General features: G+C 36.8%; 1 protein-coding gene across 7 annotated transcripts in view; it reads left to right on the forward strand.

Annotated features, from left to right (window-relative positions):
- Positions 1 to 26,968, forward strand: part of LOC106884301 (nucleoprotein TPR) — a 206,099-nt gene extending 179,131 nt beyond the window's left edge. For 4 of the 7 annotated variants that reach the window (XM_089355144.1, XM_089355146.1, XM_089355145.1 and 1 more), the window contains 9 exons: positions 11,538 to 11,648; positions 13,418 to 13,566; positions 18,206 to 18,306; positions 19,858 to 19,934; positions 20,860 to 20,955; positions 21,574 to 21,688; positions 23,256 to 23,308; positions 23,808 to 23,909; positions 26,417 to 26,968. In XM_089355144.1, coding sequence (XP_089211270.1) covers positions 11,538 to 11,648; positions 13,418 to 13,566; positions 18,206 to 18,306; positions 19,858 to 19,934; positions 20,860 to 20,955; positions 21,574 to 21,688; positions 23,256 to 23,308; positions 23,808 to 23,909; positions 26,417 to 26,829 — 1,217 coding nt within the window. In that variant the 3' untranslated portion in view covers positions 26,830 to 26,968. The remainder of the gene's footprint in view (positions 1 to 11,537; positions 11,649 to 13,417; positions 13,567 to 18,205; positions 18,307 to 19,857; positions 19,935 to 20,859; positions 20,956 to 21,573; positions 21,689 to 23,255; positions 23,309 to 23,807; positions 23,910 to 26,416) is intronic. The other 3 variants (XM_089355147.1, XM_089355149.1, XM_089355150.1) reach the window with 1 other exon arrangement.
- Positions 26,969 to 27,271: the final 303 nt, after the last annotated feature.

Consider the following 27,271-nt stretch of genomic DNA (forward strand, 5'->3'; position numbering starts at 1 on the left):
ATTCTCTCACACACACACACACACACACACACAGCTTCTCGTCTTTGGGTTCACCACTTCTTTCCCCTTTGTTATCTGCCCTTTTTCTTAACTCTCCTGTGTGAACCTTCTGTCTGGCATTCACCATGATAGATCGCTCACCACTACATTTATATATTTTTTCTCCTTGTTTCTCTCCTTATTTCTTTCTGTGTTCCTTTCAGTTGAAGAGCGTAGCTCGAAACGTCAAAGACTTTCTCTATTCCTGAGTGTTAAACTAATACATCCATTTGTTGTTTACACCACCTGTCTTCATCTGTTGTTTTTTTCGTAAATTCTCCCATATATATATATATATATATATATATATATATATATATATATATATATATATATATATATATATATACACACACACACACACACACACACACACACACACACATAATAATAAGATTCTTCAATCATTAATCAAATTAATCAAAGTCATGCTTCATTCATACAACACTGTAAGCTTGTTCTCCATGGAAAAGGTCATTTTAACCAATTTTTTTCTTACATTTGGTGGAGAAACACCAGCATGAAATGTTAACGTGAGTATTTTACTGGCAGAGATTATCTGTCTTATGGTCAGTAATTCCAGCATTTTGATTTTTAGTTTCATTCAGAGGAACTGATGTAATTTAGTTTCATTTAGTGGAACTGTGCTTATTAATTAAGACGATTTAGTTAACATGTTTTTAACGAACCTTCTCTGTCTAATGTGTGGGGACTGGCATGTCCCAGTTTCCTCTATGTGTTATAAAAGCTGACTAAAAGAGGTTAAGGTAGGATTTGCACCTGCAATGACTATCCAAACACTCCTGTGGGTTGGAAGGTTGTTGCCTGAATAGTACAAAGGTGTCATCGCCAGGGGACAGAAATCCTCTCAACAAATGGTTAGTGCAGTTATGCACTGTTACAGTGCAAACTCTCATATTACTACTACTACTAAGGATTCTGTGGCCTGAGACATGCTGTTTACTTCATCATATACTGTAGTCTAAGACATACCTGGCTATTTACTCTTTTACTTGTTTCAGTCATTTGACTGTGGCCATGCTGGAGCACCGCCTTTAGTCGAGCAAATCGACCCCAGGACTTATTCTTTGTAAGCCTAGTACTTATTCTATCGGCCACTTTTGCTGAACCGCTAAGTTACAGGGACGTAAACACACCAGCATCGGTTGTCAAGCGATGGGGTGGGGAGACAAACACAGACACACAAAGATATACACACACATATATATATATACATATATACGACGGGCTTCTTTCAGTTTCTGTCTACCAAATCCACTCATAAGGCTTTGGTCGACCCAAGGCTACAGCAGAAGACACTCGCCCAAGGTGTCACGCAGTGGGACTGAACGCAGAACCATTCTAAGCAATGCTCCCTCCCATCACATACACATACACACGCCCTCCTCTTGCCATACAAAAATGCCAATCTTTTTACTTTTCATGTAAGAAATCAATATATATATATAATAGAGATACATCGTGCGGGTGACATGTAAAAGCACCCACTACACTCTGTGAGTGGTTAGCGTTAGGAAGGGCATCCAGCTGTAGAAACTCTGCCAAATTAGATTGGAGCCTGGTGTTGCCATCTGGTTTCACCAGTCCTCAGTCAAATCGTCCAACCCATGCTAGCATGGAAAGCGGACGTTAAACGATGATGATGATGATGATGATAGGGACGTTCGGTTAGGTTCGGACTCCCCCATCGTCCGTCACTTCCACTTGGCCAACCACTCCCCCTCTAACATCTCCTGTTTTTGGCCTTGCTCTGCACCATGGATCCACTCCCTCACGACTCCACCTGGAAAGGCGCTATATTTTCAACCTAAGAACAACTTTCCCCATCGGACTCAACACAGCCCCCTCCTCCTTATAACTTTCTCCTTTACGACAAAGCAACACTTTTCTTTATTTTTTCTCCACTTTTTTTCATTTTTTTTTTAATATTAACCCCTCCGCCCTTATCCATTTTACCTTATTTCCATTATTCACTATTTTTATTACAATTATTCACAATTTATTTCTTCTTTTCCTACACGCACATATACACAACATACATACACACGCACGCATGAAAACCTACACAATATACACATGCACGCACAAAAAAATATACACACGCACAGACACAGACACATAGACACGCACACGTACCTAACACTCACAATCCCACACACACACATACACATACACACGCGCACACACATACTCGCACACACACCTCACAAACACAACACAGACACGCATACAATCATACACACATGGGCATATACAACACACGCACATGCACGCGCGTACAGAAGCAAACGCATGCACACACACACGTACACAGGAACGCACATATACACAACATATACAAACACACGCACGCACAAAATACACACACACGCACATGTATCCAACACTTACAACCCCACACAGACACACGCACGCACACACCCCCATCCACACGCACATGCACAAAAGACACATACACACACCAGCACAAACGAACCCATATACGCACACATGCAAATGAACCCAAACATAACTCCTACACACACCCAAGTATACATACATACACACATGCTCACACATCACACACACACACACACATACACATGCACACACGACACATACACATGTAGAAACGAACCCACATACATACACATGCAAATGAACCCACACATAACTCCTACACAACACGCACTCACACACACACACACCCAAGTATACATACACACACACACACACATACACATGCACACACACAAGACATACACACGCACGCACACAAGACACACACACATGTAGAAACGAACTACTTACACACACATGCAAATGAACCCACACATAGCTCCTATACACACACTCACACATGGACACACGCAAATGAACCCACACATAACTCACATACACACAACAAACAGTAACACATACACGCACACATACTAAGCATATACACACACACACATACTCAAAAACTGACTGCCTACTTTCTACTGACCATTGACCACAACTACTCCCAAACTATTCCTGCCACTATGTCACACAAACACACACACACACACACACTAACAGATAAACAGCCAAAGCACGCACACACACACACACACACACATACATACGTACACACACGTTCTGTTATTACACACACACACACAGACCCCCGCGCACGCATACATATTTACCTCCCTCTTGCACTCTCCTGTCTTAGAAAGAACTTTTCCTCCACCACTTCCCCTTCTGGTCCTTCCAAAATGTAACCTCGTGGACATCGGTGGCGATTTTTTTCTTCCTCCATTTTTCCCTTCTTTGGACTTTCCTTGTTTCCGACGAAGAGCTCCACTCGAAACGTCATACTCTCTCTTTTTCCTTTCTTGAGCATCTAGTAACACAATCTGTATCACGTCTTCACGTTGTTTTTTGTCTTTTTCCTTTTTTGAACCTATATATATATATATACATATATACAAGAATAAGGGCAGGGAATCGTCAATTAATAATAGAATTAACAATTAACAATTTTGCCAAGTAGTTCAGTATGAAAAAAACCTTTATCGGTAAAACTATTTATCATCATAAATATACAGGGATTAGCAATTGAGTTGCTTCTCCAACATACTGAAAATTTAGAAATAGCAGTCAAAGAACTACTGATTCTAAACTACAAATTTTTCTCTAAAGCGGATGGCGATATTTATGGCGTGCCATAAATATCGCCATCCGCTTTAGAGAAAAATTTGTAGTTTAGAATCAGTAGTTCTTTGACTGCTATTTCTAAATTTTCAGTATGTTGGAGAAGCAACTCAATTGCTAATCCCTGTATATTTATGATGATAAATAGTTTTACCGATAAAGGTTTTTTTCATACTGAACTACTTGGCAAAATTGTTAATTGTTAATTCTATTATTAATTGACGATTCCCTGCCCTTATTCTTGTATATTTTATATTTGATATCTCTAAGTTAGATGGTTAAACCGTAATCCCTCCACACGGGACTTCTTTTCATACGGGACTATTTGTGACGCACATGGAATAGATTTCTTTGAGGCGAGATGCCTGAACTCACTAGCCGATGAATTCGTAAGTGCCTTTCTTATCGTTGATTTTTGGTGTTGCATGGCCAAAAATTACCGTGAATTTTTTTAGAGACACTTTCAAATTTATCAGAATATTTGGGCTGAAGATTGGAATAGTGAAATTTTCATTCACTTAACCATGAAACGATTCGTATCCAATTAACTAAAGACTTGTTTTGTTTACGCTTTTCCCTCCGGTTTTTTGTTCTATGTGTGCCATAAATATCGCCATCCGCTTTAGAGAAAAATTTGTAGTTTAGAATCAGTAGTTCTTTGACTGCTATTTCTAAATTTTCAGTATGTTGGAGAAGCAACTCAATTGCTAATCCCTGTATATTTATGATGATATATATATATATATATATATATATATATATATATATATATATACTAGCAGTATAACCCGACGTTGTCCGGGTGTGACTTATTACGCCATGTACGATAAGTCTTGCTAGGTGAAAATCAACTAAAAAAGAAATACTTACAACGAAAAAACACTTATGATGTAAATATGTTCGTAATTCAAAAGACGATGAAATTAAAAGGGCAAGTTCGAAGGCTGTTTTGCGTAACATTATTAATCGTACGTAAATTTCATCCGTCTAATTGGCTATACAAATGATATGTGCAAAACAACTTTTTGCACTGCCCTGATTATACATAGCAGGGTAATCCCTTTTCGCAGGAGCTAGGACGGCAATTGCTGGCGATCTGTTGCTACACATTTTTGCCAGAATTCTAACAGATTGGGCAGAAGATGTTGATGCATCATTTTGCATTATGTTCAAAGTAGCTTCTGGAATGTGGTGAATTGCTGCAGTCTGTTACTGTCTTTTTAAACCGGTTGCTTTCTTTCCCCAGCAAGCTCTCTTCTTTGGAGGCATAATCTATGTATATATTAAACAGAACAACAAAAGTTATAATAGATGGCAGGGTTGGTAGTTTTCACATTTCGGTAATTTTACAGATTAACATCCGCACGATTACTTAACCCTAACACTAACCCTATACCCTAACCCTAAAACTGTAACTGTAACACTAACCCGGTAATCTTCAAGTTTAGGGAGTTAAAAAAATTTTTTAAAAATTATTCAAGGGAAATAACTGAACAACTTATCAGTATTGTCCGTACTACTCTGAAATGTGTTTTCTTTTAGCTGTTTATAAATAAATCACACACGTGTTTTTTTGTTTTTTTTTTTACACGGGTTTTTTTTTCTAAAACAGCATGCGACAGAAGGAGAGAACTTTGTCGATGGAAATGATAATGAAATTCAAGGGTCAGCATGCAGTTCTAGAAATTAACCTACTCAACATTATAAACGTCAGAAATGGCAGCCAAAAAATAAACGAATGTTTTTTTCTTTTGGGGTTGAATTCCGCCATAGAAATTCATGTAGATAAGATGAAAATAAGGTAATCTTCAAGTTTAGGGAGGTAAAAAAAAGTAACTAAAAATATTCCGGTCTTCCACGAGGCATTTTCGATCTCTCAGTTAACTTCAATCAAATCACGTGTGTGATTTATTTATAAACAGAGTAGTACGGATAATACTGGTAAGACAGTAAGACGTTCAGTTACTTCATTTGATTTTTATTTACTTTTTTTTTATCCCTGAACTTGAAGACTAACCGTAACCCTAAAACCCTAGCCCTAACACCGTAGTGAAAATCGTGCGGGTGTTAATCTGAAAAATTACCCACATTTGTAATGAAGTTCAGTGATTTTGCAATGTGTTGTCCTGTCGGTCAAACTAAAGCGTGAATGTTCGGAGACGCCTTACGGGAGTAGAGAAACAAAAGGAAAATAGTGTAATAGATGCTTTTAAAAAGAAAAAAGGATTTTATCCCTTATATGTATACTGTTCAGTATCTATGCGTTGAATAAAATTTATCTTTCTACTTGTACTACCATACATTTCAGCGCTTCGAAAAACAAACTTGTTTGTTTACATACAGTGTAACTAAAAGGAAAGTTTAATCTATGACTTTGTATGCATAAAGGAGTTGAAAGGATTTGTAAAGGTCGTAGAAAGAGGAAATTTAGGTTTTATTAGTGGGGGGAAATGTTATTTTGCGCAGTTTAATGGATTTTATTGGTAACTGTGATTTATTTTGACGGAAAAAATGACGCAGTTACCTAGGTTATGGTATTTAGAATATTAATTCCGATTGTTTCATTCAAGAAATTTGGAATTGTGTCGTCGTCGTTTAACGTCCGCTTTCCATGCTAGCATGGGTTGGACGATTTGACTGAGGACTGGTGAGACCAGATGGCTACACCAGGCTCCAATCTGATTTGGCAGAGTTTCTACAGCTGGATGCCCTTCCTAACGCCAACCACTCAGAGAGTGTAAATGTATGAATTGGATACACACACACTCACAAACTCAGCTATATATATATATATATATATATATATATATATATATACATATATATGAACATATATTTGCAGATGCTCTATGGAGAACTTGTGAATGGAAGGAGATTCCAGCAGAAACCAAGGCTGTGAAGATTATATATTACTATAATGATCACGAAATCGGCGATCTATTGTTAAGTCTGTAGTTAAAGCTAGCTTCTTTGGAGGCTGCATTTCCTCGCATTCGGTAAAAATGTGTTTATTACGGTAGTTAATGTGAAGCATTCTTGTATAGTTATGCCCTTATATATATATATATATATATATGTATGAGGCAGCAAGCTGGCAGAATCGTTGGCACACCGGGCGAAATGCTTAGCGGTATTTCGTCTGCCGTTACGTTCTGAGTTTAAATTCCGCCGATCTCGACTTTGCCTTTCGTCCTTTCAGGGTCGATAAATTAAGTACTAGTCACGCACTGGGGTCGATGTAATTGACTTAATCCCTTTGTCCTTGTTTGTCCCCTCTATGTTTAGCCCCTTGTGGGCAATAAAAAGAAAATATACTCATACATATATATATATGGAGATACATGTATTCATATATATATATTCCTATATATATATATATACATATATATATGGGAGAATGTACGAAAAAACAACAACAGACGAGGACAGGTGGTCTGAATAACAAAAGGATGTATTAGTATGACGCTCGTGAATACGGAAAGTCTTTGTGTGTGTGTGTGTATATATATATATATATATATATATATATATATATATATATATATATATATACACACACACACATATATGGAGATATATATATTTATATATATATGGCGATATATATATTCATATATATATATATGTATGTATGTGTATGTATATATATATATATATATACATATATGGAGATATATATATTCATCGAGCCAGATCGTTGCCAGTGCCCCTGGACTGGCTCTTGTGCAGGTGGCACACAAAATACACCATTTTGAGCATGGCCGTTGTCAGTACCGCCTGACTGGCCTTCGTGCCGGTGACATGTAAAAGCACCCACTACACTCTCTGAGTCGTTGGCGTTAGGGAGGGCATCCAGCTGTAGAAACTCTGCCAAATCAGATTAGAGCCTGGTGTAGCCATCTGGTTTCACCAATCCTCAGTCAAATCGTCCAACCCATGCTAGCATTGAAAGCGGACGTTAAACGATGATGATATATAGAGATATATATTTTCATGTATATATATATTTATATACCTTATCTTATCTTAATATATAAAGCTGAAGTTGTGTGTCTGTGTGAAGCCTTTTAAAAAGTGTATAGAAATCCACATTTTCCACTTTTTCGTACAAATTTTTACATCAATGGAATTTTCTTGATGTGATCTTTCCAGTGCAGTAATTAGATTTTTAAATTTCCATTTACTTTGTGTGATTTAAGGGAGATTTGGCTGTTGTTTCTAGCAACTTTTATATTTCTTCCCTTCTACCTGTACACACAATTATTGACTACAATAGAACTCATGTTCGTCAATGTTTGGTAAATATACCACGATTTTCACTAGGGTGTTAGGGTTAATGTTTTAGGGTCAGGGGTTAGGGTTGGGTAATCGTGCGGGTGTTAATCTGAAAAATTACAGAAATGTGAAAAGTACCGACCCTGCCAACTATTATAACTTTTGTTGTTCTGTTTAATATATACATAGATTATATCTCCAAAGAAGAGAGTTTGCTGGGGAAAGAAAGCAACCGGTTTAAAATGACGGCAACAGACTGCAGCAATTCATTCTAGAAGCTACTTTGAACATAATGCAAAATGGTGCATCAACATCTTCTGCCCAATTTGATAGAATTCTGGCAAAACTGTGTAGCAACAGATTGCCAGCAAAAAGGGATTACCCTGCTATGTATAATCAGGGCAGCGCAAAAAGTTTGTTTTGCACATATCATTTCTATAGCCAATTAGACGGATGAAATTTACGTACGCTTAATAATGTTACACAAAACAGCCTTCAGACTTTCCCTATTAATTTCATCGTCATTTGAATTATGAACATATTTACATCATAAGGGTTTTTTCGTTGTAACGCTTCCTTTTTTAGTTGATTTTCACCTAGCAAGACTTATCGTAGATGGCGTAATAAGTCACACCCGGATAAGGTCGGGTTATACTGCTAGTATATTCATATATATATATATATATATATATATATATATATATATACACACACACACATATATATGGAGATATATATATATATATATATATATATATATATATATATATATATATATAGTTAGCATGGAAAGCGGATGTTAAACGACAATGATGATGATGATATATATATATGGAGATATATATATCATCATCATCATCATCATCATCGTTTAATGTCTGCTTTCCATGCTAGCATGGGTTGGACGATTTGACTGAGGACTGGTGAAACCGGATGGCAACACCAGGCTCATATTTATATATATATTTATATATATTTATATATATATATTTATATATATATATATATATATATATATATATATATATATATTTATATACAGATGTTCAGGTGCAATAAAGACTGTAAACAAACAGGAAACAACTTCTATCTCATTCCAGGGTGAAAAACTAGAGGTAGTCGATAGCTTCCGCTATCTGGGCGACCAAGTTAGTAGTGGGGGTGGGTGCGCTGAAAGTGTAGCTGCTAGAATAAGAATAGCCTGGGCAAAGTTTAGAGAGCTCTTACCCCTGCTGGCGACAAAGGGACTCTCACTCAGAGTAAAAGGCAGACTGTATGACGCATGCGTACGAACAACCATGCTACATGGCAGTGAAACATGGGCTGTAACTGCTGAGGACATACGTAAGCTCGCAAGGAATGAAGCCAGTATGCTCCGTTGGATGTGTAATGTCAATGTGAATACCAGTCAGAGTGTAAGTATCTTGAGAGAAAAGCTGAACATTAGAAGCATCAGTTGTGGTGTGCAAGAGAGACGATTGCGCTGGTATGGACATGTGGTGAGAATGGATGAGGATAGCTGCGTGAAAAAGTGCCACACCCTAACAGTTGAGGGAACCCGTGGAAGAGGTAGGCCCAGGAAGACCTGGGCTGAGGTGGTGAGGCAAGACCTTCGTACATTGGGCCTCACCGAGGCGATGACTACTGACCGAGACCTTTGGAAATGTGCTGTGCGTGAGAAGACCCGGCAAGCCAAGTAAGATCGTTGCCAGTGCCCCTGGACTGGTTCTTGTGCGGGTGGCACATGAGATGCACCATTTTGAGCGTGGCCGTTGCCAGTACCGCCTGACTGGCTCCCGTAAGATTTATGAGCGAGATCGTTGCCAGTGCCCCTGGACTGGCTTGTGCGGGTGGCACATAAAAGACACTATTTCGAGCGTGGCCGTTTTCGTGCGGGTGACACGTAAAAGCACCCACTACACTCTCTGAGTGGTTGGCGTTAGGAAGGGCATCCAGCTGTAGAAACTCTGCCAAATTAGACTGGAGCCTGGTGTTGCCATCCGGTTTCACCAGTCCTCAGTCAAATCGTCCAACCCATGCTAGCATGGAAAGCGGACGTTAAACGATGATGATGATGATATATATATATACTCTTTACTCTTTACTCTTTTACTTGTTTCAGTCTTTTGACTGTGGCCATGCTGGAGCACCGCCTTTAGTCGTGCAAATCGACCCCAGGACTTATTCTTTGGAAGCCTAATATTTATTCTATCGGTCTCTTTTGCCGAACCGCTAAGTTACGGGGACATAAACACACCAGCATCGGTTGTCAAGCGATGTTGGGGGGACAAACACATACACACATACACATATATATATATATACATATATACGACGGGCTTCTTTCAGTTTCCGTCTACCAAATCCACTCACAAGGCTTTGGTCAGCCCGAGGCTATAGTAGAAGACACTTGCCCAAGATGCCACGCAGTGGGACTGAACCCGGGACCGTGTGGTTGGTAAGCAAGCTACTTACCACACAGCCACTCCTATGCCATATATATATGTACTTAATGGAAGTAATTGAAATTAAAACCATATAATAGTGAAAGTATTAATAGAGATGTTATTGTTTCACTTTTTACACAATACATAAACTGTAAGAGGTAAGAGATTGCTCTGGGCTCGCATTAGGCAAGAAGTTAAATTTTTTGGGCCCATGACACTGCATGGACTCTAAGTAAGGCATGTGTAAAATTTGAATGAAATTCGTTGGGTAGTTCTCAAGTTTTAGTGATGCACACAGGCAGACAAATACACATTCTCAGCTTTATAGATAAGGTGCAGGCATAGCTGTGTTATTAAGAAGTTTGCTTCCCAACCACATGGTTTTGGGCTCAGTCCCACTGCATTGTGCTTTGGGCAAGTGTCTCTACTATAGCCCCAGGCTAACCAAAGCTTTGTAAGTGAACTTGATAGACAGAACCTGAAAGAAGCTTGCTGTGTCTCTGTGTGTTAACATAGCAGGATAGTTGTAAATGAGTGTCATTGTCATATAAGCTTTGTTATTCATTTCCAATCTTCCATGAAAGCATGTTTGGCCATAAAGAAATATTACCTTGCTTGGAAGCAGGTGAAAGTTGGCAACTTAGAAAATTTGCTTCAATAAACTCCAGCCAACTCATGCAAGCATGGAAAAGTGAACATTAAAACAATGATGATAAAATATTTAATAGTGACAGACTCTATTGAGTTACAGTGTTCCTATTTTCTCTGACATTAGCATTCCAAAAAGTTGACCTTTTGTAGACACATCTGTTAGGTTGCCTTTAAAAGTCATGATGATAATGAAATGTCTGAATAGATATTTCTGTTACATTGTGCACAAACGCACCCTTACATTCTCGGAGTAGTTGGCATTAGGAAGGGCATCCAGCCATAGAAACCATACCAAATCAAACTGGAGTCTGGTGCAGCCCTCAATTTACCATCCCTGATCAAACCGGCCAACCCATGCCAGCATGGACAACGGATGTTAAATGATGATGATGATGATTATAATAAAGTTTGTTTTGATGGGTATTTTTTTCCTTTCTGTTCTAGATGATGATAATACTGATGAAGACAATGATAATGATGGCGGTAATGATGGCAATACACAAATTGATTCCCCAAATGATGACCCCCAGCAAACATCAACTCAGGAACAGCCAAGTAAATCTTTTTTTCACTAAAAAGACATTTTTAAATACTGAGTACATTTGACTTGTGCTTCGAGTGAGAACTGTTCAAGTGGTATATTTGTGTGTGTATACATACATTACTTGTATTGTGTATGTATGAGTGTACATACATACATACACACACACACACACACTAATTATGCTGTTAGCAAGAATTAAAGTTGTTTTAAAATACTTGTCTAATACTAATATATGAATCATTTCAACCTATGTAACTCATACCAAATTGCTAAGACAAGAGAAAATAAGAATTCTACAAATCCTTAACATAATTCTCAGTGCAACAGTGTGTGTGGCAAGGCCGATCTTTTGAACATAGTTAATTGACAGATTTTCCTATAATTCCTGTTAGTTCAGTTTCGATTGGAGGACATGGCTTGAGTTGAAAATACCACATACTTTATACCATATGGTAATGTCGCACACTTTATACCACTTGGCATCCAAGTAGAATATAACCTAGGACCTCATACTTGTAAAATAAACTTCATAACCATTTAGTCATGCCTGCATATAAACCCTTAAACATTCTTTAGACCTGAAATTTTGGGGGAAGGGGCTTAGTTAATTACATTAACCCCAGTGCTCAATAGTTTCTCATTTTATTGACCTTGAAAGGATGAAAAGCAAATTCAACTTCAGTATTTCAACTCAGTGTAAAGACAGGAGAAATGCCCTCTAAGTATTTTTTCTGATGTGATAATCATTCTGCTAGCTCACTGCCTTAATGATATGTAGTTCAAGTACATAAATTTATAAAATATTAGCAGTGCTTTAGCTAATGGATGTGACAGTGTGATGTTGTCTTCATCAATACATTCTTTTCAGTTAAGCTTACTAAATTGAATAGTTGATCTCTAACTACTTCAGTTATTTCATATATGAAGTTTTGTTGTTTGGAATACTATTAAAATTCTAGATGCAAGGTCCAGTTATCTTGCCAAGAAACATTCCTGCCCTGTTCTATATTAAAGATACACTATGGTTAATAGTATCATAAGTGTATAATACTGTATAAAAGTGAAACTGCCAGTAAATGTAAGAGTACTGCAGCAATTATTTATGAATAAGTGGAATATAATCTACTCAATGTACAAACAAAATACAAAAGGGTTTCATAATTTTAACTAACCAAATCACAAATAATGCCATTCTCTTAACTAGCCATATCACTCGGCTACTTAGAATTTATTTGCTTAAATAGTCTGTCTGGCAAAATTTCAGATGAGGAACAAGTATGATCTAAAACAGATGACACATATACACATGACTAAACTAATAGATGTCTACGCTCACATGCATGTATAATCCAAATAGATAATAACATTTATATGCACACATGAGGTAATGATTACATCTTTAGGAATACATTATGTATTAAAAATTTAATACTGGAAATCTATCAATAAGTAACCTTCCTTATGAAAAATACAAAGTAGTAAAATTGTTTTTGATTTAAAATTTAAAATTTTAAGTTAATCAATTCCAGATCATGAAAGACATTCTAAGAAGATGAGTTGATTGATCATAAATCAATAAAATATATAGTGTGGTATTCATTCCTGAAAGCTAGTTGGAACAGACCAATGTCTTAGCCAATGAAACCTGATTTTAATTCACTCCACCCACATAAAAGTACTACCAGTCTTTCATCACTCTTATTTCATAAAAAAACTTCATAGCATAATTCTGTTTGTTGTTGTTATAATTCACCTCTGTTCTTGTTTGTTTACTCAACAGCTAGTTGTCAGGTAACCAGTAGTCCCGGGACTGTCAGTTCTGGCCAACATTCCTCATCTCAACTGACTTCAATTGGGACACACACAGAACGGCTAACACCCAGTGCAGGGAGTGGAGGAAGATCACAACTAATTCCTTTTATGTTTCAGGTTAATATTCTATGTTGTTGTTGTCCTCTTTAAGATTATATATGTATGTGTTTATATAAATTTTAATACAAGAAGATGGAATGAAAACACTTTAATCCAAATCACTACAATTGAGATACAAATGATAAAAAGTTCCAAAAATAAATCAATGGAAATAAAAATCTTTAATATGTGATGTAAACTAAAGATGCCCCATATTCAGTCTATTCCTAAGCACAAACATGTCTTGAAGATATGATAACCACATTATAATGTCAAATATATAAACTGGAAGAATTCCTTATTTCTTGTGTCTGTAAATGTTCTACTTCAAAGGGAATCATTTACACAAGGTCAACTTGTTACCACTGCAGGATACCAAACTGTCTGCTTATAAACTTAATTTTGGTTGTCCTTGGGTCTCATCACAGTTGCTTTACCAGTTATTAAGAAATGGTATTAAACCAAGAATTTACTTGTCTGCACCTATATATACTTTCATACATAGTTATATATTGAGTATCCCATAAGCAATGCGTTTTTTTTTTTTTTTTATAGTTCTTTTATCATCATCATCGTTTAACGTCCGCTTTCCATGCTGGCATGGGTTGAATGATTTGACTGAGGACTGGTGAGCCAGAGGATGCACCAGACTCAATCTGATCTGGCAAAGTTTCTACAGCTGGGTGCCTTTCCTAACGCCAACCACTCTGAGAGTGTAGTGGGTGCTTTTACGTGCCACCGGCACGAGGGCCAGTTGGGCGGTTCTGGCAATGACCTTGCTCAAAATGTGTCTTTTATGTGCTACCTGCATGGGAGCCAGTCCATCAGCACTGGCAACAAATGTTGTTTTTCATGTGCCACCTGCACATGTACCAGTAAGGTGATGCTAGCAATGATCGCGCTGAAATGGTGCTTTTCACGCATCACCGGCATGTGAGCCAATCCGTGGCCCTGACAGAGATCACACTCGGATGTGCTTTTCACATTCGACTAGCACGAGTGCCAATCAGGTGCTACTGTCATCAGCCACGTCAGCGATTTTGATTTGTTTTGTTTTCACTTACCTCAATAGGTCTTCGCAAACAAAGTTCATTGCCCAATGAATGAGGGGTACTCATAAGTGGGCCAGTTACACCCCACGTTCAGATGTGCTTTTAATGTTCCACTGGCATGAGTGCCAGTCAGGCAGTACTGTCATCGGCCACATCAGCGATTTTGGTTTCACTTGCCTCAATAGACATTCACAACCAAAGTTTATTGTCCAATGAATGAGGAGTATTCATAAGTGGGCTGGTTACACCCACTGGCATGGCTTGTCGGGTCTTCTCAAGCACAGCATATCTCCAAAGGTCTCGGTCATTTGTCATTGCCTCAGTAAAGCCCAATGTTCAAAGGTCATGCTTCATCACCTCATCCCAGGTTTTCCTGGATCTACCTCTTCCACAGGTTCCCTCAACTGCTAGGGTGTGACACTTTTTCACACAACTGTCCCCATTCATTCGCAATACATGACCATACCAGTGCAGTCATCTCTCTTGCACAAGGTCACTTACACTTTGTTGTGTATGCACACTGACATTACACATCCAGCGGAGCATACTGGCTTCATTCCTTGCAAGCTTACACATGTCCTCAGCAGTCACGACCCATGTTTCACTGCCATGTAGCATGGCTGTTCACACACATGCTACATTTGTATTTCTGTGTTGCTTTTTGTCAATGGGATGTTAAAAATAGACTATGGGTATAGAACAATAGAAGGTTATAGGTGATCCAGTAGTGCAGGTACATAGCTACTGTTGGATCACATTCAGCAATTACCAGCTGATACTAATGTACAGAAGTAATTGTAGTGATACAGATTAAAACTTGTTTATTCCATCTTGTATTAAAATTTTTTTGTGTGAATTAACAGATTTCCACATGTATATCCAGTAAAAAGAGAATTCCTGTTGTACGATAGCATATGGTAGCCAATATCTATAAAGGAGCTTTGGAAAGCACACTATAACCTAGAGATGATATTAACCCTTTCGTTACCATATTTCTAACCAAAATACACCCCTTATGTGTTTCAATTAATTTCTAACATAATCATAAATTTAGTCTGGTTTCATTAAACAACTCTAACTTTTTTATTTATCAACATATTAATGTGATTTTTGGAAGATAATTTAACGAAAGGTTCTCAACCAATTCTATACCAAAATTTTTGTCACAAAGTGACTCTAATTACAGGTAAATTCAACAAAATATAAAATTATTAAAAATTTTTTTTTAAACATCGCTATAGAAAATGGGTTATTAGCTAATATTCAATTGGGTATACAACAAAATATTATTATAGAAGAGTTGTGCACATTACTGGATTCATCAGGTGAATTTAACACACAAAAGACAGGTGTACCATAAAGGTATAAATAAAACAAAAGACTGGAATTTGTCTTTGAAGAAAATTGGAAAACAAAATACACACACACCATCAACTAGATTAAATAAGCTTTCCCATATACATAGATACACAGAAATATACCATTGGGTATACAACAAAATATTATTATAGAAGAGTTGTGCACATAACTGGATTCATTACTGTCTCTTTTGCCAGTATAAAATTAAAATCCAGAGCAGTACCCAGTATTTGATTCACAAATCTTCCAAACTTTGATCCCCCATTTTGTGGGCTTTCCTGGCATATAGTGTCGAAAACGCACTCGGCCTTTATAGCCCACCATATCCTCAACTATAAACTGTTTTATATGTGTTTTGAACACAGTCAATGAGGGGTCTTATTTTAAATAAGGGATCAAAGTCTGGTTATCCACGTACTGGTGTACTGCTCGTGTCTCTTACATGTAGATATTGAGTCAATTTTAAAAACCGTATCCTCGTCATTATACTTGAGACATATTCGTCTCCAAAGGGTTCATCACTACTCCAGTAATTTGTTATTCTGGGTAACTTTCTAATGCCCATAATAATATTCATGGCAAAATATGCTTTAATTTCATTCACGTTTGTGGGAAACCACAAACTATCCTTTTTTACGCTTTGTTTACATTCAGCGTAACGCTTTGTTTCCGCCGTAATCAATTCAAATAGGTGCATCGGAAAAAGCAAAAAGAAATAGTCTAAAGCTTTACTCTCCTGGGTAAGACTGTGACTTGGTCCAGTTTCTTGAGAAAAATCACTGAAAGAAGGAGTTTTTAAATTTTCACTCCATTCAGGTACTAATTCATTATCTTTATCGCTATCATCGGAGCTCTCGGATTCACTGCTTTCATTTTCGGAAAATGAAGCAGATTCATTATCAAATACCACGTGCTTTTTTTTTTTTCGGTTACAGAGTTAGATTTATTGAGGTCTTCAGTAGAAAATCCTTCGAATTCTGACTCGCTGCTTGACAGAATAAAATTCGTATCCATTTTTTTGTCAGGATTACAAATTTTGAAAACACAACAGGAACAAATTTGGAAAAAAATCTCCCAAAATTCAAAAAATTAAAAAAACGCGTTGATCGTCATACAAAACTATAGCTGAACTGTTTACACAAATAATCACGTGTTTTCACGAATGTACTAACGAGATTTGCTCGGACATTCTCATTTAAATATGAATAGGTGATTATGGGCGGCTGGGTCACATGAACCAAAATTTTTTTTGGGCGGTTTGGTAACGAAAGGGTTAAATATACCTGGGTTTAGTCCCATTACATGGCACCTTGGATAAAGTGTCTTCTATTATAAGCCTCAGCTGATGAAAGCCTTGTGAGTGGGTTTGGTAGACAGAAACTGAAAGAAGCCTGTCATAGATATGTGTGTGTATATTTTTGTGTCTGTGTTTGTCCTCCAACATCACTTGACAACTGATGTTGAGTGTGTTTGTGTTTCCGCAAAAGCAATCAATTGGATAGGGTCAATTCATTCAACTAGAAGTTCTTCAAGGTGGTGCCCCAACATGGCCATAGTCTAATGAGTGAAGCAAGTAAAGATATATGGAGCGGGGTCCTAAGTTTTTAGGCCCTAGAAAGGAAAGTTGTGTGTTAGCCAGGCTAAGACAAGCCATATGGCAAGTGTAGTATGGTTTGAATTTTTAACCATGAGGCCAAGCATCCTACACCTTAATCTCTCAGCCATTAGAATGATTTGTCCTCCAGTAACTCTGATTTATTGGAATGTTAGTCATTATTAATCATTATTTTGGGTCAGCCTTTACCTAATGTGTCTTTTTTTTATTTAAAGGGGTAAATGGAATGGGAGATTTAGCTATGTCTAGCTGATAAACTGTCTTACATGAAAGATCTTTCCTCATTGTCTCATAGAGGATCCTTCCTCATTGTCTTGTAGAGGATCTCTCATTGCCTCTTACTGTTTCTATTTAGCACAGCAGAGGAAGGACAAAAATGGAGGCTTAAAGTAGTTTTGCTTTGCAATTCTGGATGTCAAATCCTTTCTAAGTCACTGTAGCTTTGTGTATCTGTTTCCATTCTCACCCTCAGCTGTTATGTCTTCAACCTTCCACTGGTTCAAGGATGTCTGCTCATTACAATATCAACACTTTCATTAATGTGTCTGTATTGTTATTGAAGTCAGTGTTTGACATTGAATGGTATAATCATGTGACCACCACTAAAATCTATTTAATCACTATTAAATAGGGACCACCTGGACCTTTTGATGAAGGAGATGACTGCACTGTTCCCAGCACACCAACACTTTTTGTTCCTCGTCGTGGTGATGGCTTTGCAGAAGCTTTAAGGTAAGCCCAACTTCAAAATTATTGCATAAATGTTGGCACAATCAGTCACAAGGTTATCAGTGGTGAAGTGAGGGCTTTGAAGAAGTTTAGATGTGGATTAGATAGAGTTCAGTGAAGCAAAGATTGTTTTTAGTCAGAAAATACAAGAACCAAATGGAGAATACAAGAAATACAGCAATGGTTATAGAATTATTGTTGAAGAATTTGTTTGTCCAACAAAATGTTGTCTAAAATATATCTATGACAGCTACTATGTCTAAAATGAATGAATGGCTTGGAAGAACTCTCTTTTGTAAAATATTTTCTTCCACAGTAGCCATTTATGATAATGGGATAAAACAAAGGAAAATATACAAAAATTGTTGTTTTTTTTCCTTTGCATTCTTTCCATACCAGCGTCATTGGATTGGTTTCCTAATGTTTGATACTTTTATGAATTCAGTCAAGTGACGACAGAATTGTCAGAACATCAGAGGAAATGTCTTGTGTTCTTTCATTACATTCCTTTTATGTTTTTAGTTCAGATTCTACCAGTGTTCATTTTGCTTTTCATCCAAAGATCAATAAAATATTAAATTCAATGTAATTAACATCATCCTAAAAGGCGGTAGGTCAGACCTGAACAAACAGATGTATGATCAAAGGAATTCTAACCATGGCTACCCTAACTTATTTTCAGGCATCTAGAACCACATCCTATTTATTCTTCCTTTTTGTAAAATAATAGTGGATGCAATTTGAAGATTTGGTTACTATTTCTAGCCAGTTGTGCAACCACATATATCCCTCACTAAGTCTGTAGATGCTCCCTTGTAGAGTAAACAGGATTTAACCAGAACACTCTTTCCATCGACACTCTCTCTCTCTCTCTGTCTGTTCACATTTCTACTTCCTTTCTGTTGCTACTCTATCTCTTTTTCTCTAATGGACTGATTTACATGCATCATTAATGTTGACACCAATTAAATCATCATCATTTAATATCCGCTTTCTATGCTGGCATGGGTATTTGGGAAATCATCATTTAATGTCCGTGCACTTGCAAGCTTAATATCCCCTTTTACTGAATAGGACTACAGTAGAGAAGTAAAAACAAGAGAATAGAAATTGGAATGAGGGAGGTACAGGTGGAGAAAAAGTGTTCTGATTAACTTCTGTTCATCCCAAAACTATAATGCTACATATTTTTCTAAGATTTTTCATTACAAATAATGGTCTTTAACAGAATCTCTTAAAAATTGGATGGGTGTTTAAAATGTTGACTGAAATCCATTTTTTCATTCAGTTCCAAGTAAGAAAAATCTGACAAGAGATTTGTATAAATATATAGGATGTGGAAGTGATTATAAAATATACCGATCAAAGTAAAGTATAAAAAATAATAGTAACACATATGCTTAGATTACTTGTCCAGAAAAGAAATAAACTGGTGTTTTGACAATAGTAAAATCCTATATAGGATCGTAGCTTGTCTTAAACTGTCTTATCAAACACTCTAAAATCTGAAGCTAAAAATGGTCTTTGCTTATTTTACAATTTCTCTCTCTTTAGCTATCCACAAGTGCCTCAACGCTTTGTCTTTGGAACAGGAGAAGGAGTCAGCCACTCTGAGCTAGAATCACAGGGAGGTAAAGTAGTTTATGCACATTCCTTGATTGGTGCTTTATTTTGTTAGTAAAGGTTGCTTCTTGTTGATGACCATGTTGTAATCCTAATCAACTTTAGTGGAATAGAAAGTTATGATGGTCTCTATCAGCAAAGGTTGCACTAGAAATAAAAACTGTTGTATCTGGTTGTAGTGAGATGAATGTTGTTAATAAGAATGATATTTATGGTTAGGTCTCTATGACAGCTAATTCTCAAACTTATTGAATGTTGAGCATTATTCCATAAAAGTGACTGAGATGCTGTGGTAAGTTAGAAATATTACTGACTCGACTAACTGGATTCATGACAGTTGTCCGTTCATATTTGAAAACTATTTTATAACATTAATACTTTTGGTATTACACTGTAACTTCTTATTCAACCACTGGGCTATATTCTTGTTGGTGTACCAATGGTGGTGGTTCGTAGTGGTGGATAGTGATGATCCATTTAATATTTTTAAATAGTTCAAAGTCACATAAAATACTGGGTACTAACATCAGTTATTATGTTTACCTTTTTCTTCATTATGTTTGGTTTGGTTTGTTTCTGTCCCTCACCCTTACAGTTCTCTCCATTTTATTCTTTACTCTCTACATAGATTGAAAAAACACCTTGTGTATATGTAGGTGGCCACATGCATGTATGTAGTACTGTATGCTCATGGATAGCTGCCAGTAGCAACATGGTACTGACAAACCAAATTCAATGCCAGTTGTAAACATTTCACCTCACTTATTCAGTTAAAGTTACTGTGGAAGAGCATGAAGGTCGCCATTTTTAATTTGGTCATTTATGAATCTATGTTTCTTTCTACTTCAAATACATGCAACTTAAATGTATAAACACAATAAAATGCTAAATCAAAGTATATATTCAGGTATATTTGATATATCTAAATTTTAGCTTTGGGCATGGATGATACTCGCATGGACCTTTCGCAGTTTGATGATGGTCAAGTCCGTAACTTACCTTTCACATCTCATCAAGTGACTACTTCTGGTGAGTGAAATCTTTTTGAAATGTTATATTATTCTGGACCTGTGTGTGTAGTTGTGTTTGTGTACGCATGACATTTTTGGGTGTTGGATACTGGGGTTGATAGTGTTGACTTGCCACTCACCCCAAATTTGTTGGTCTTGGGCCTAAATCAGAAAGATAAATTACTGGGGGAGATGGTGTCAACTCCCCCCTCTGAGTTTTGGGCCTTGTGTTTATGATAAAAATAATAATTATTATGATTGCAGTAAACTGGTGGAATTGTTAAGGTTTTAGAAAATATGCTTTACATCATTTCTTTCAGCCCTTTATGTTCTCAGTTCAAATCTCACTGAGGACAATGTTGCCTTTCTTATCTCTGGGAGTTGATAAAAGTACCAGTCAAGTACTGGGTTCAATATCAACCTCTTCCCCTCAAAACTGTTGGCCTTGTGCCTAAATCAGAAATGTTGTTACTCCTGCCAAGGTCAGTTTTGCTTTTCATCCCTTTGAGGCTAATAAAATAAGTACCAGTTGAGCTCCGAGGTCAATGTAATTGACTAACCCAACCCGCTAAGAAAAATGACTGGCCTTGTACCAAAATTTGAAACCATTATCTGTGTTTCTGTTATTTTTTCAAAGGTGGCTCTGCAACTGTGGTTTTCAGTAACTTTGCTGTAAGCTCCACCCCTCCCCAACAGCTATTACAAGGAGACAGTACAAATAAGGAACTACCATCTGCAAAAGAGGGGACCAGGTAAGTCAAGAAGAGATTTTTGTTTCACTTCCATATGTGTCCAATTTTCTTCATGTTTACTATACATAACGTGGAGGCCCAGTGGTTAGGGCAGCGAACTCGTGGTCATAGGATCGCGGTTTCGAATCCCAGATCGGGCGTTGTAAGTGTTTATTGAGCGAAAACACCTAAGGCTCCACGAGGCTCCGGCAGGGGATGGTGGCGAACCCTGCTGTACTCTTTCACCACAACTTTCTCTCACTCTTACTTCCTGTTTCTCTTGTGCCTGTAATTCAAAGGGTCAGCCTTGTCACAGGGTGTCACGCTGAATATCCCCGAGAACTACGTTAAAGGTACACGTGTCTGTGGAGTGCTCAGCCACTTGCACGTTAATTTCACGAGCAGGCTGTTCCGTTGATCGGATCAACTGGAACTCTCGACGTCGTAAGTGACGGAGTGCCAACAACTATACATAACATACACACCCTTCTATTACTAACACACAATGCCACACTTCTAGGTCCAGCAGATCAAGACTAACTTGTAAATAAACATATCAAGGAAACTGCCTCCACACAAATGTTCCATTGTTGCCTGCTTGTAACATAATCATTTGCTTCACAAGAAACAACAATTAAATTCCTTCAATTCACCCTCTACTGTCTTAAAAAAAAGAAAATGCTGAATAGCATAGTCTAAGGAATACAAAAAGTGAAGACACCTTTCATTGTAGGTTTACTGAATGAAGAACAATTTGTTGTTAAATGACAACTTGTTTAAAATTATGTATTTAGTGCAGATGCACTAAATACATAATTTGGTAAGCTTTCTTTAACCCTTTAGCATTTAAACCGACCATATCCATCCAAAATATTCCACTTGCTTTATGTTCAAACTAGCCAGATCTGGCCTGTCACACTTAAAAATAAACAATCACATCATCAAAACTTCAAAGCTCTAAGATAATGCATGATTAATTCAAAACAAAGTGAGAAAATAAGAATTACATTTGACAGGTTCCCTTCCAGCCACAGTCACAATTGTTTTTATATTTCTCCAAAATTTGCAAAAGTGAATGAAATTATAGGCTAATTTTGGTTTCATATTATGCTGCCTGTTAATCCTTTTGGTAAAACAAATTCCACAATATAGGCTCCTCTGGTATGCAAGAAAAATTTATCTCTTTATTAATTAGCTTTTTTTTTCCTTTATTGGTTTGCTCTGAAGGGAGGACCTGTGCTTAAGGCCTTCAATTCCTTCTTTGCTTGAAGTTGACAACTGCAAGAAATAAACAGCCAATGTTATAAAGGAAACTGTAACGATAGTTGAAATTGCCACAGTAAAATGTGTTAGGCGGCATAAGCACTTACACATGTACCCACAACAACTTCCTACCAAATCCAGAAAATACCTGCCCAAGGTGTCACAGTGGGACTGAACCTGAGACCATGTCACTAGATATATTTATTACTGGTACATATATTCCTTCGGCCCTTTATTTTAACCAGTTCAGTATGTTTGTGATAGTTATTAGTTAATATTGATCCTAAAATAAATTGTTCCTGTATTCAGTCATTTTATTTTACAGTTCTGCCTCATCAACTGACACCCCAAAAGAAGATGTAGTTACAGAAGAAATGGGTAATTTCTGTCTTTCTACCTATATCCATCTATATGTATCTATCAATATTACCATCCACCCATTCCTGAAAAGTCAGTAATGGTTAACTTAAGGAAGAGTATCCAACTGTAAAACAATACCTCAATAACACATTTATCAAGCCCGCACATACAGACATACAAACAACTGAACAAATATCTCATCCCATCATCTCTGTTTCAGTTTCTTAATTCCTCTTACCTAGTCTTGTCCTATTCCAAGTTTTTCTCCATTGAAACTCTTTTGTCAACATTTGAATTTTAAAAATTCAAACACACTATTAACTTTATCTAGCTGTTCCTACCCTTAAAAGAAATAGATCTCTCTCAGGCATCAAACTGTTGTGTACAATTTGGTCTTGTTTACTTACTAGTCATTTCACTTCCCCACCTCATTCCAGTGTATGTAACAACTATTACTACCACCACCATTACTCTCTCACCAACCTGTACAGTTAAATAAGGTGTTCTGTTTACTTAGCTTCCAGGACTGTCCGTGAGGGTCAGGCTGCTTCTACATCTGGTGAACAAGGTTTACCATCAGCTTCTGAAGATGACGGTGGCAGCAGTACCGATCCTCAAGGTGAGAATTGGTTGTTGTTGTTGGGTTTTTTTTTTCTTTCTTTCTTGTTTTGGTGGGGGTGGGGCTGTTTCCTTTAAACTTTAACTAATATCAGTTTGATAACATACAGGCTGGTATACACCAGCTGCCATAAAGTTTAGCCATACCCTGACATTAAAAGACTACTGATATACATGATATGGAAAGTCAAAACAACTACTAATACTTGTGTGCAGTATATAAATTGAAAATGTTTGAAGATTAAGCAATTAAAAATTTTGCAAACAATTTTTTTACAGCTGAACTGTCTTGGTGAAATTCCTCTGACTGTAATGACATAACTTATTGCACCTTCATCGATTCCAAAATCTTTTCAAAGGATTTATAAAAATTAATAAAATTCATGTAAATATTACCATGTTGGATGAGCTTAGTGGAGAGTTATCGGTGTATTAATGTCAAGTGTACAATGTTTGTGAGTGGAAACTATAAATCTTGTTTAAAAATTTGCAAATTGCAGCACCAAAACCTCTCTCTACCAAATATGATGTTGGGAAAGTAGTTTGAAACAAATATCCATAACACAAAATACCAATCTGAAACATTTTATAATTTCAAATCATTAAACAAGCTCTCCTAAAAAGGACCATCATCATCTTATTTAAAAGTGGATTAATTACCCAATCTGGAACATCCAGTGAAAGAAGATACCGAATTCTTTTCACTCTATCTTTAAGGATCATCTCCAGGTGATCACAAAAAATTTTGCCAAATTTCATCCCTAATATTTTCAGTTTCTTTTTTTTAATAACTTTTCAAATTAATAAAACTCATGTTGCCCTACAGTTATTTGTTCGTTTAATGTCCGCTTTCCATGCTAGCATGGGTTGGATGATTTGACTGAAGACTAGCGAACCAGATGGCTGCACCAGGCTCCAATCTGATCTGTCAGAGTTTCTACAGCTGGATACCCTTCCTAATGCCAACCACTCTGAGAGTGTAGTGGGTGCTTTTATGTGTCACCAGCACAAGGGCCAGTCAGGCAATACTGGCAACAGCCACGCTCAAAATGGTGTTTTTTACTTGCCACCTGCACTGGCAACAACCTCACTCAAATGTTTTTTCACGTGCCAGTAAGGCGACGCTGTCGTGCTTAAATACTAATGTTGAAATAAATGTTATTCCATTGTAATTTCAAATTCATTTTTAAACATTCTAGATAATATTGAACAGACGGACAATGTCATGTTCTCTTGAGACACTATTTATATTCAAAAACTCCATAAGAACATGTCGAATAAGTTAGCTTTCCATCAACCATTGAACTTAAGCACAAAGCAGTTACTTTTGAAAATACTCTTCATTAATTTTGCATTAAGATGCAATTTTGTTCACAGCTGTCGTAACTTTCTTGAAAAAATTAATTCACTGAGCCATTTTTGCAATTAAATTGTGGTGGTGAATGCCACAATAGACAGTAATAACATTAGATACATATGTATGTTTGTGGGTTTTTCTTTTAAACTAAAAGATTTTTATGACAAACCGGTCATTGATACAGTTGCCCAAACAACTATTTTTGAAAGTGATCTTTTTTGCTTTTAAAAGAACTATGCAGAGAAGGCAAATATAAACTCTCCTCTTATATCAGTTACACGTTGTCTTGCAAATAATAATTCTTGATTGAGTGTTTTGCTTTTGGGAAATACATATAGCAAGTAGCAAAGATTCATTTCTTAGCTGAATCAATTCATCAGGCCATAATGTAAACTTTGTTGTTTGTAAAATGCTATAAAAGTGTACATTTTCAGCTAATTTGCCTCTGAGTTTCATTGTTACTTAGTGAAATTGAGTTGGTTATATTTGGCAAGAACTTCGGAAACTTCAGGGAAAATTAACTCCTCACTGCTTATATGAGGTTTATGAAATTTTGTGACCTAACCTAGGCCTCCAAGATTCCATTGAGCATCTCTAACACCACCACAATCTGTTTCAAAGCTTATTGGTCCCTAGCCATCAATGTTATTGGTATGAAACATTATAGTTTTATGCAATGAGTTCTTTTTATAATAAGGATGAATACCATCCTATCTTGTTAAAATTTGTCATCTGTATGCTATGCAACTGTTAGAATAGCCATTAATAGAAGCTGTTGTACCTCTGTGCTATCATTGGCAAGTCAGATGATGTCTACACATAAGCATCATAATCAGTTTAGTGTGACTTGCTAGAACATTTGTGGTACATAACTCCAATATTATTTTTCAAGACTAAATCGATGTTAATGAAATCCATAAGTTAAGTAATCATGCTGATGTTGCTTAATACTGTGTTATGATTTATGTCAATATGTCTAGTAAGGAAGGAACTGGAATTAAAACAGCTAGTTGTCAGGAGTGGAATGAAGAAATCATGGCTGTTCATATTTAACCAATAATAAATGGAAATGTTAAGGAGAAATTAAATGTAAGAACTTGTATAGTCTTGAAAATAACAACCTAATTTATGTTAAACTTTTTTTTTTAAAGGTTTGCGCAAAAGTAAAATTCAACCAATTGTGTGGGACCAGTCTCCTGGAGCAAGTCAGCAACACCAAGTACCTGCTACACCACTTCAACAGAATCCAACCTCATCCAGTACAATTTCTACACCAAGTACAAGTGCTGGTTTATCATCAGGAAAAGGACGTGAAGAATTTGTTTGGGCATCTAACCCCACACCTACCCCTAGCACTAACCCCAGCCCAGCTTCAGCTACATCCACTTCTCGTGGTAGTATGATATATAGTACACGGGGTGTACGCTGTGCTACAAGAGGCAGAGGTGCTATAATGCGTGGCCATCCAACCCGAAGTCCAATAGCAAGAGGTCACGTAGGAAGATCCCGGGGACCTTCTCGAACCCCTGGGGTTCGAGGTCGAAGTCTTCGACGAAAGAACTAGTGACACCTAACCAATCCTTTCTCAATCCATTCAAGTGTCATTTGTATATTTCCCTGCCATAAGAAATATTTCTGCTTTACTGCTCTGTAAACTATTACTGATGAAATATTTGTAAAATAAATATAATTCTAGATTTTAATAATTTCTTTAATTGTTGTTTTGTTATTAAAAAAATAACAAGTGAGAGTAATATGACACTTTGTAGGCTGTACTATGTGCTTTTTGTTTTTGCACCACCACTAAGAAGGTCACCTTATATCTTGTTAAATTATTGATTTCATACAGCAGGGATCAGACGTTGAAATATTTGTTGAGCTTTTTGACTTGTGACATTCTCCAACCAACCAAATACCTTAACTGCCAAGCTCTACTTTTTATGCAGGTTGTTATTACATGTCCAATAGCTTGTACTTACCTTATTTTTTTCAGTAACTTCTACCAT

This window comes from Octopus bimaculoides, chromosome 7, assembly GCF_046866305.1.
Source record: "Octopus bimaculoides isolate indiv1 chromosome 7, ASM4686630v1, whole genome shotgun sequence".
NCBI lineage: Eukaryota > Metazoa > Mollusca > Cephalopoda > Octopoda > Octopodidae > Octopus > Octopus bimaculoides.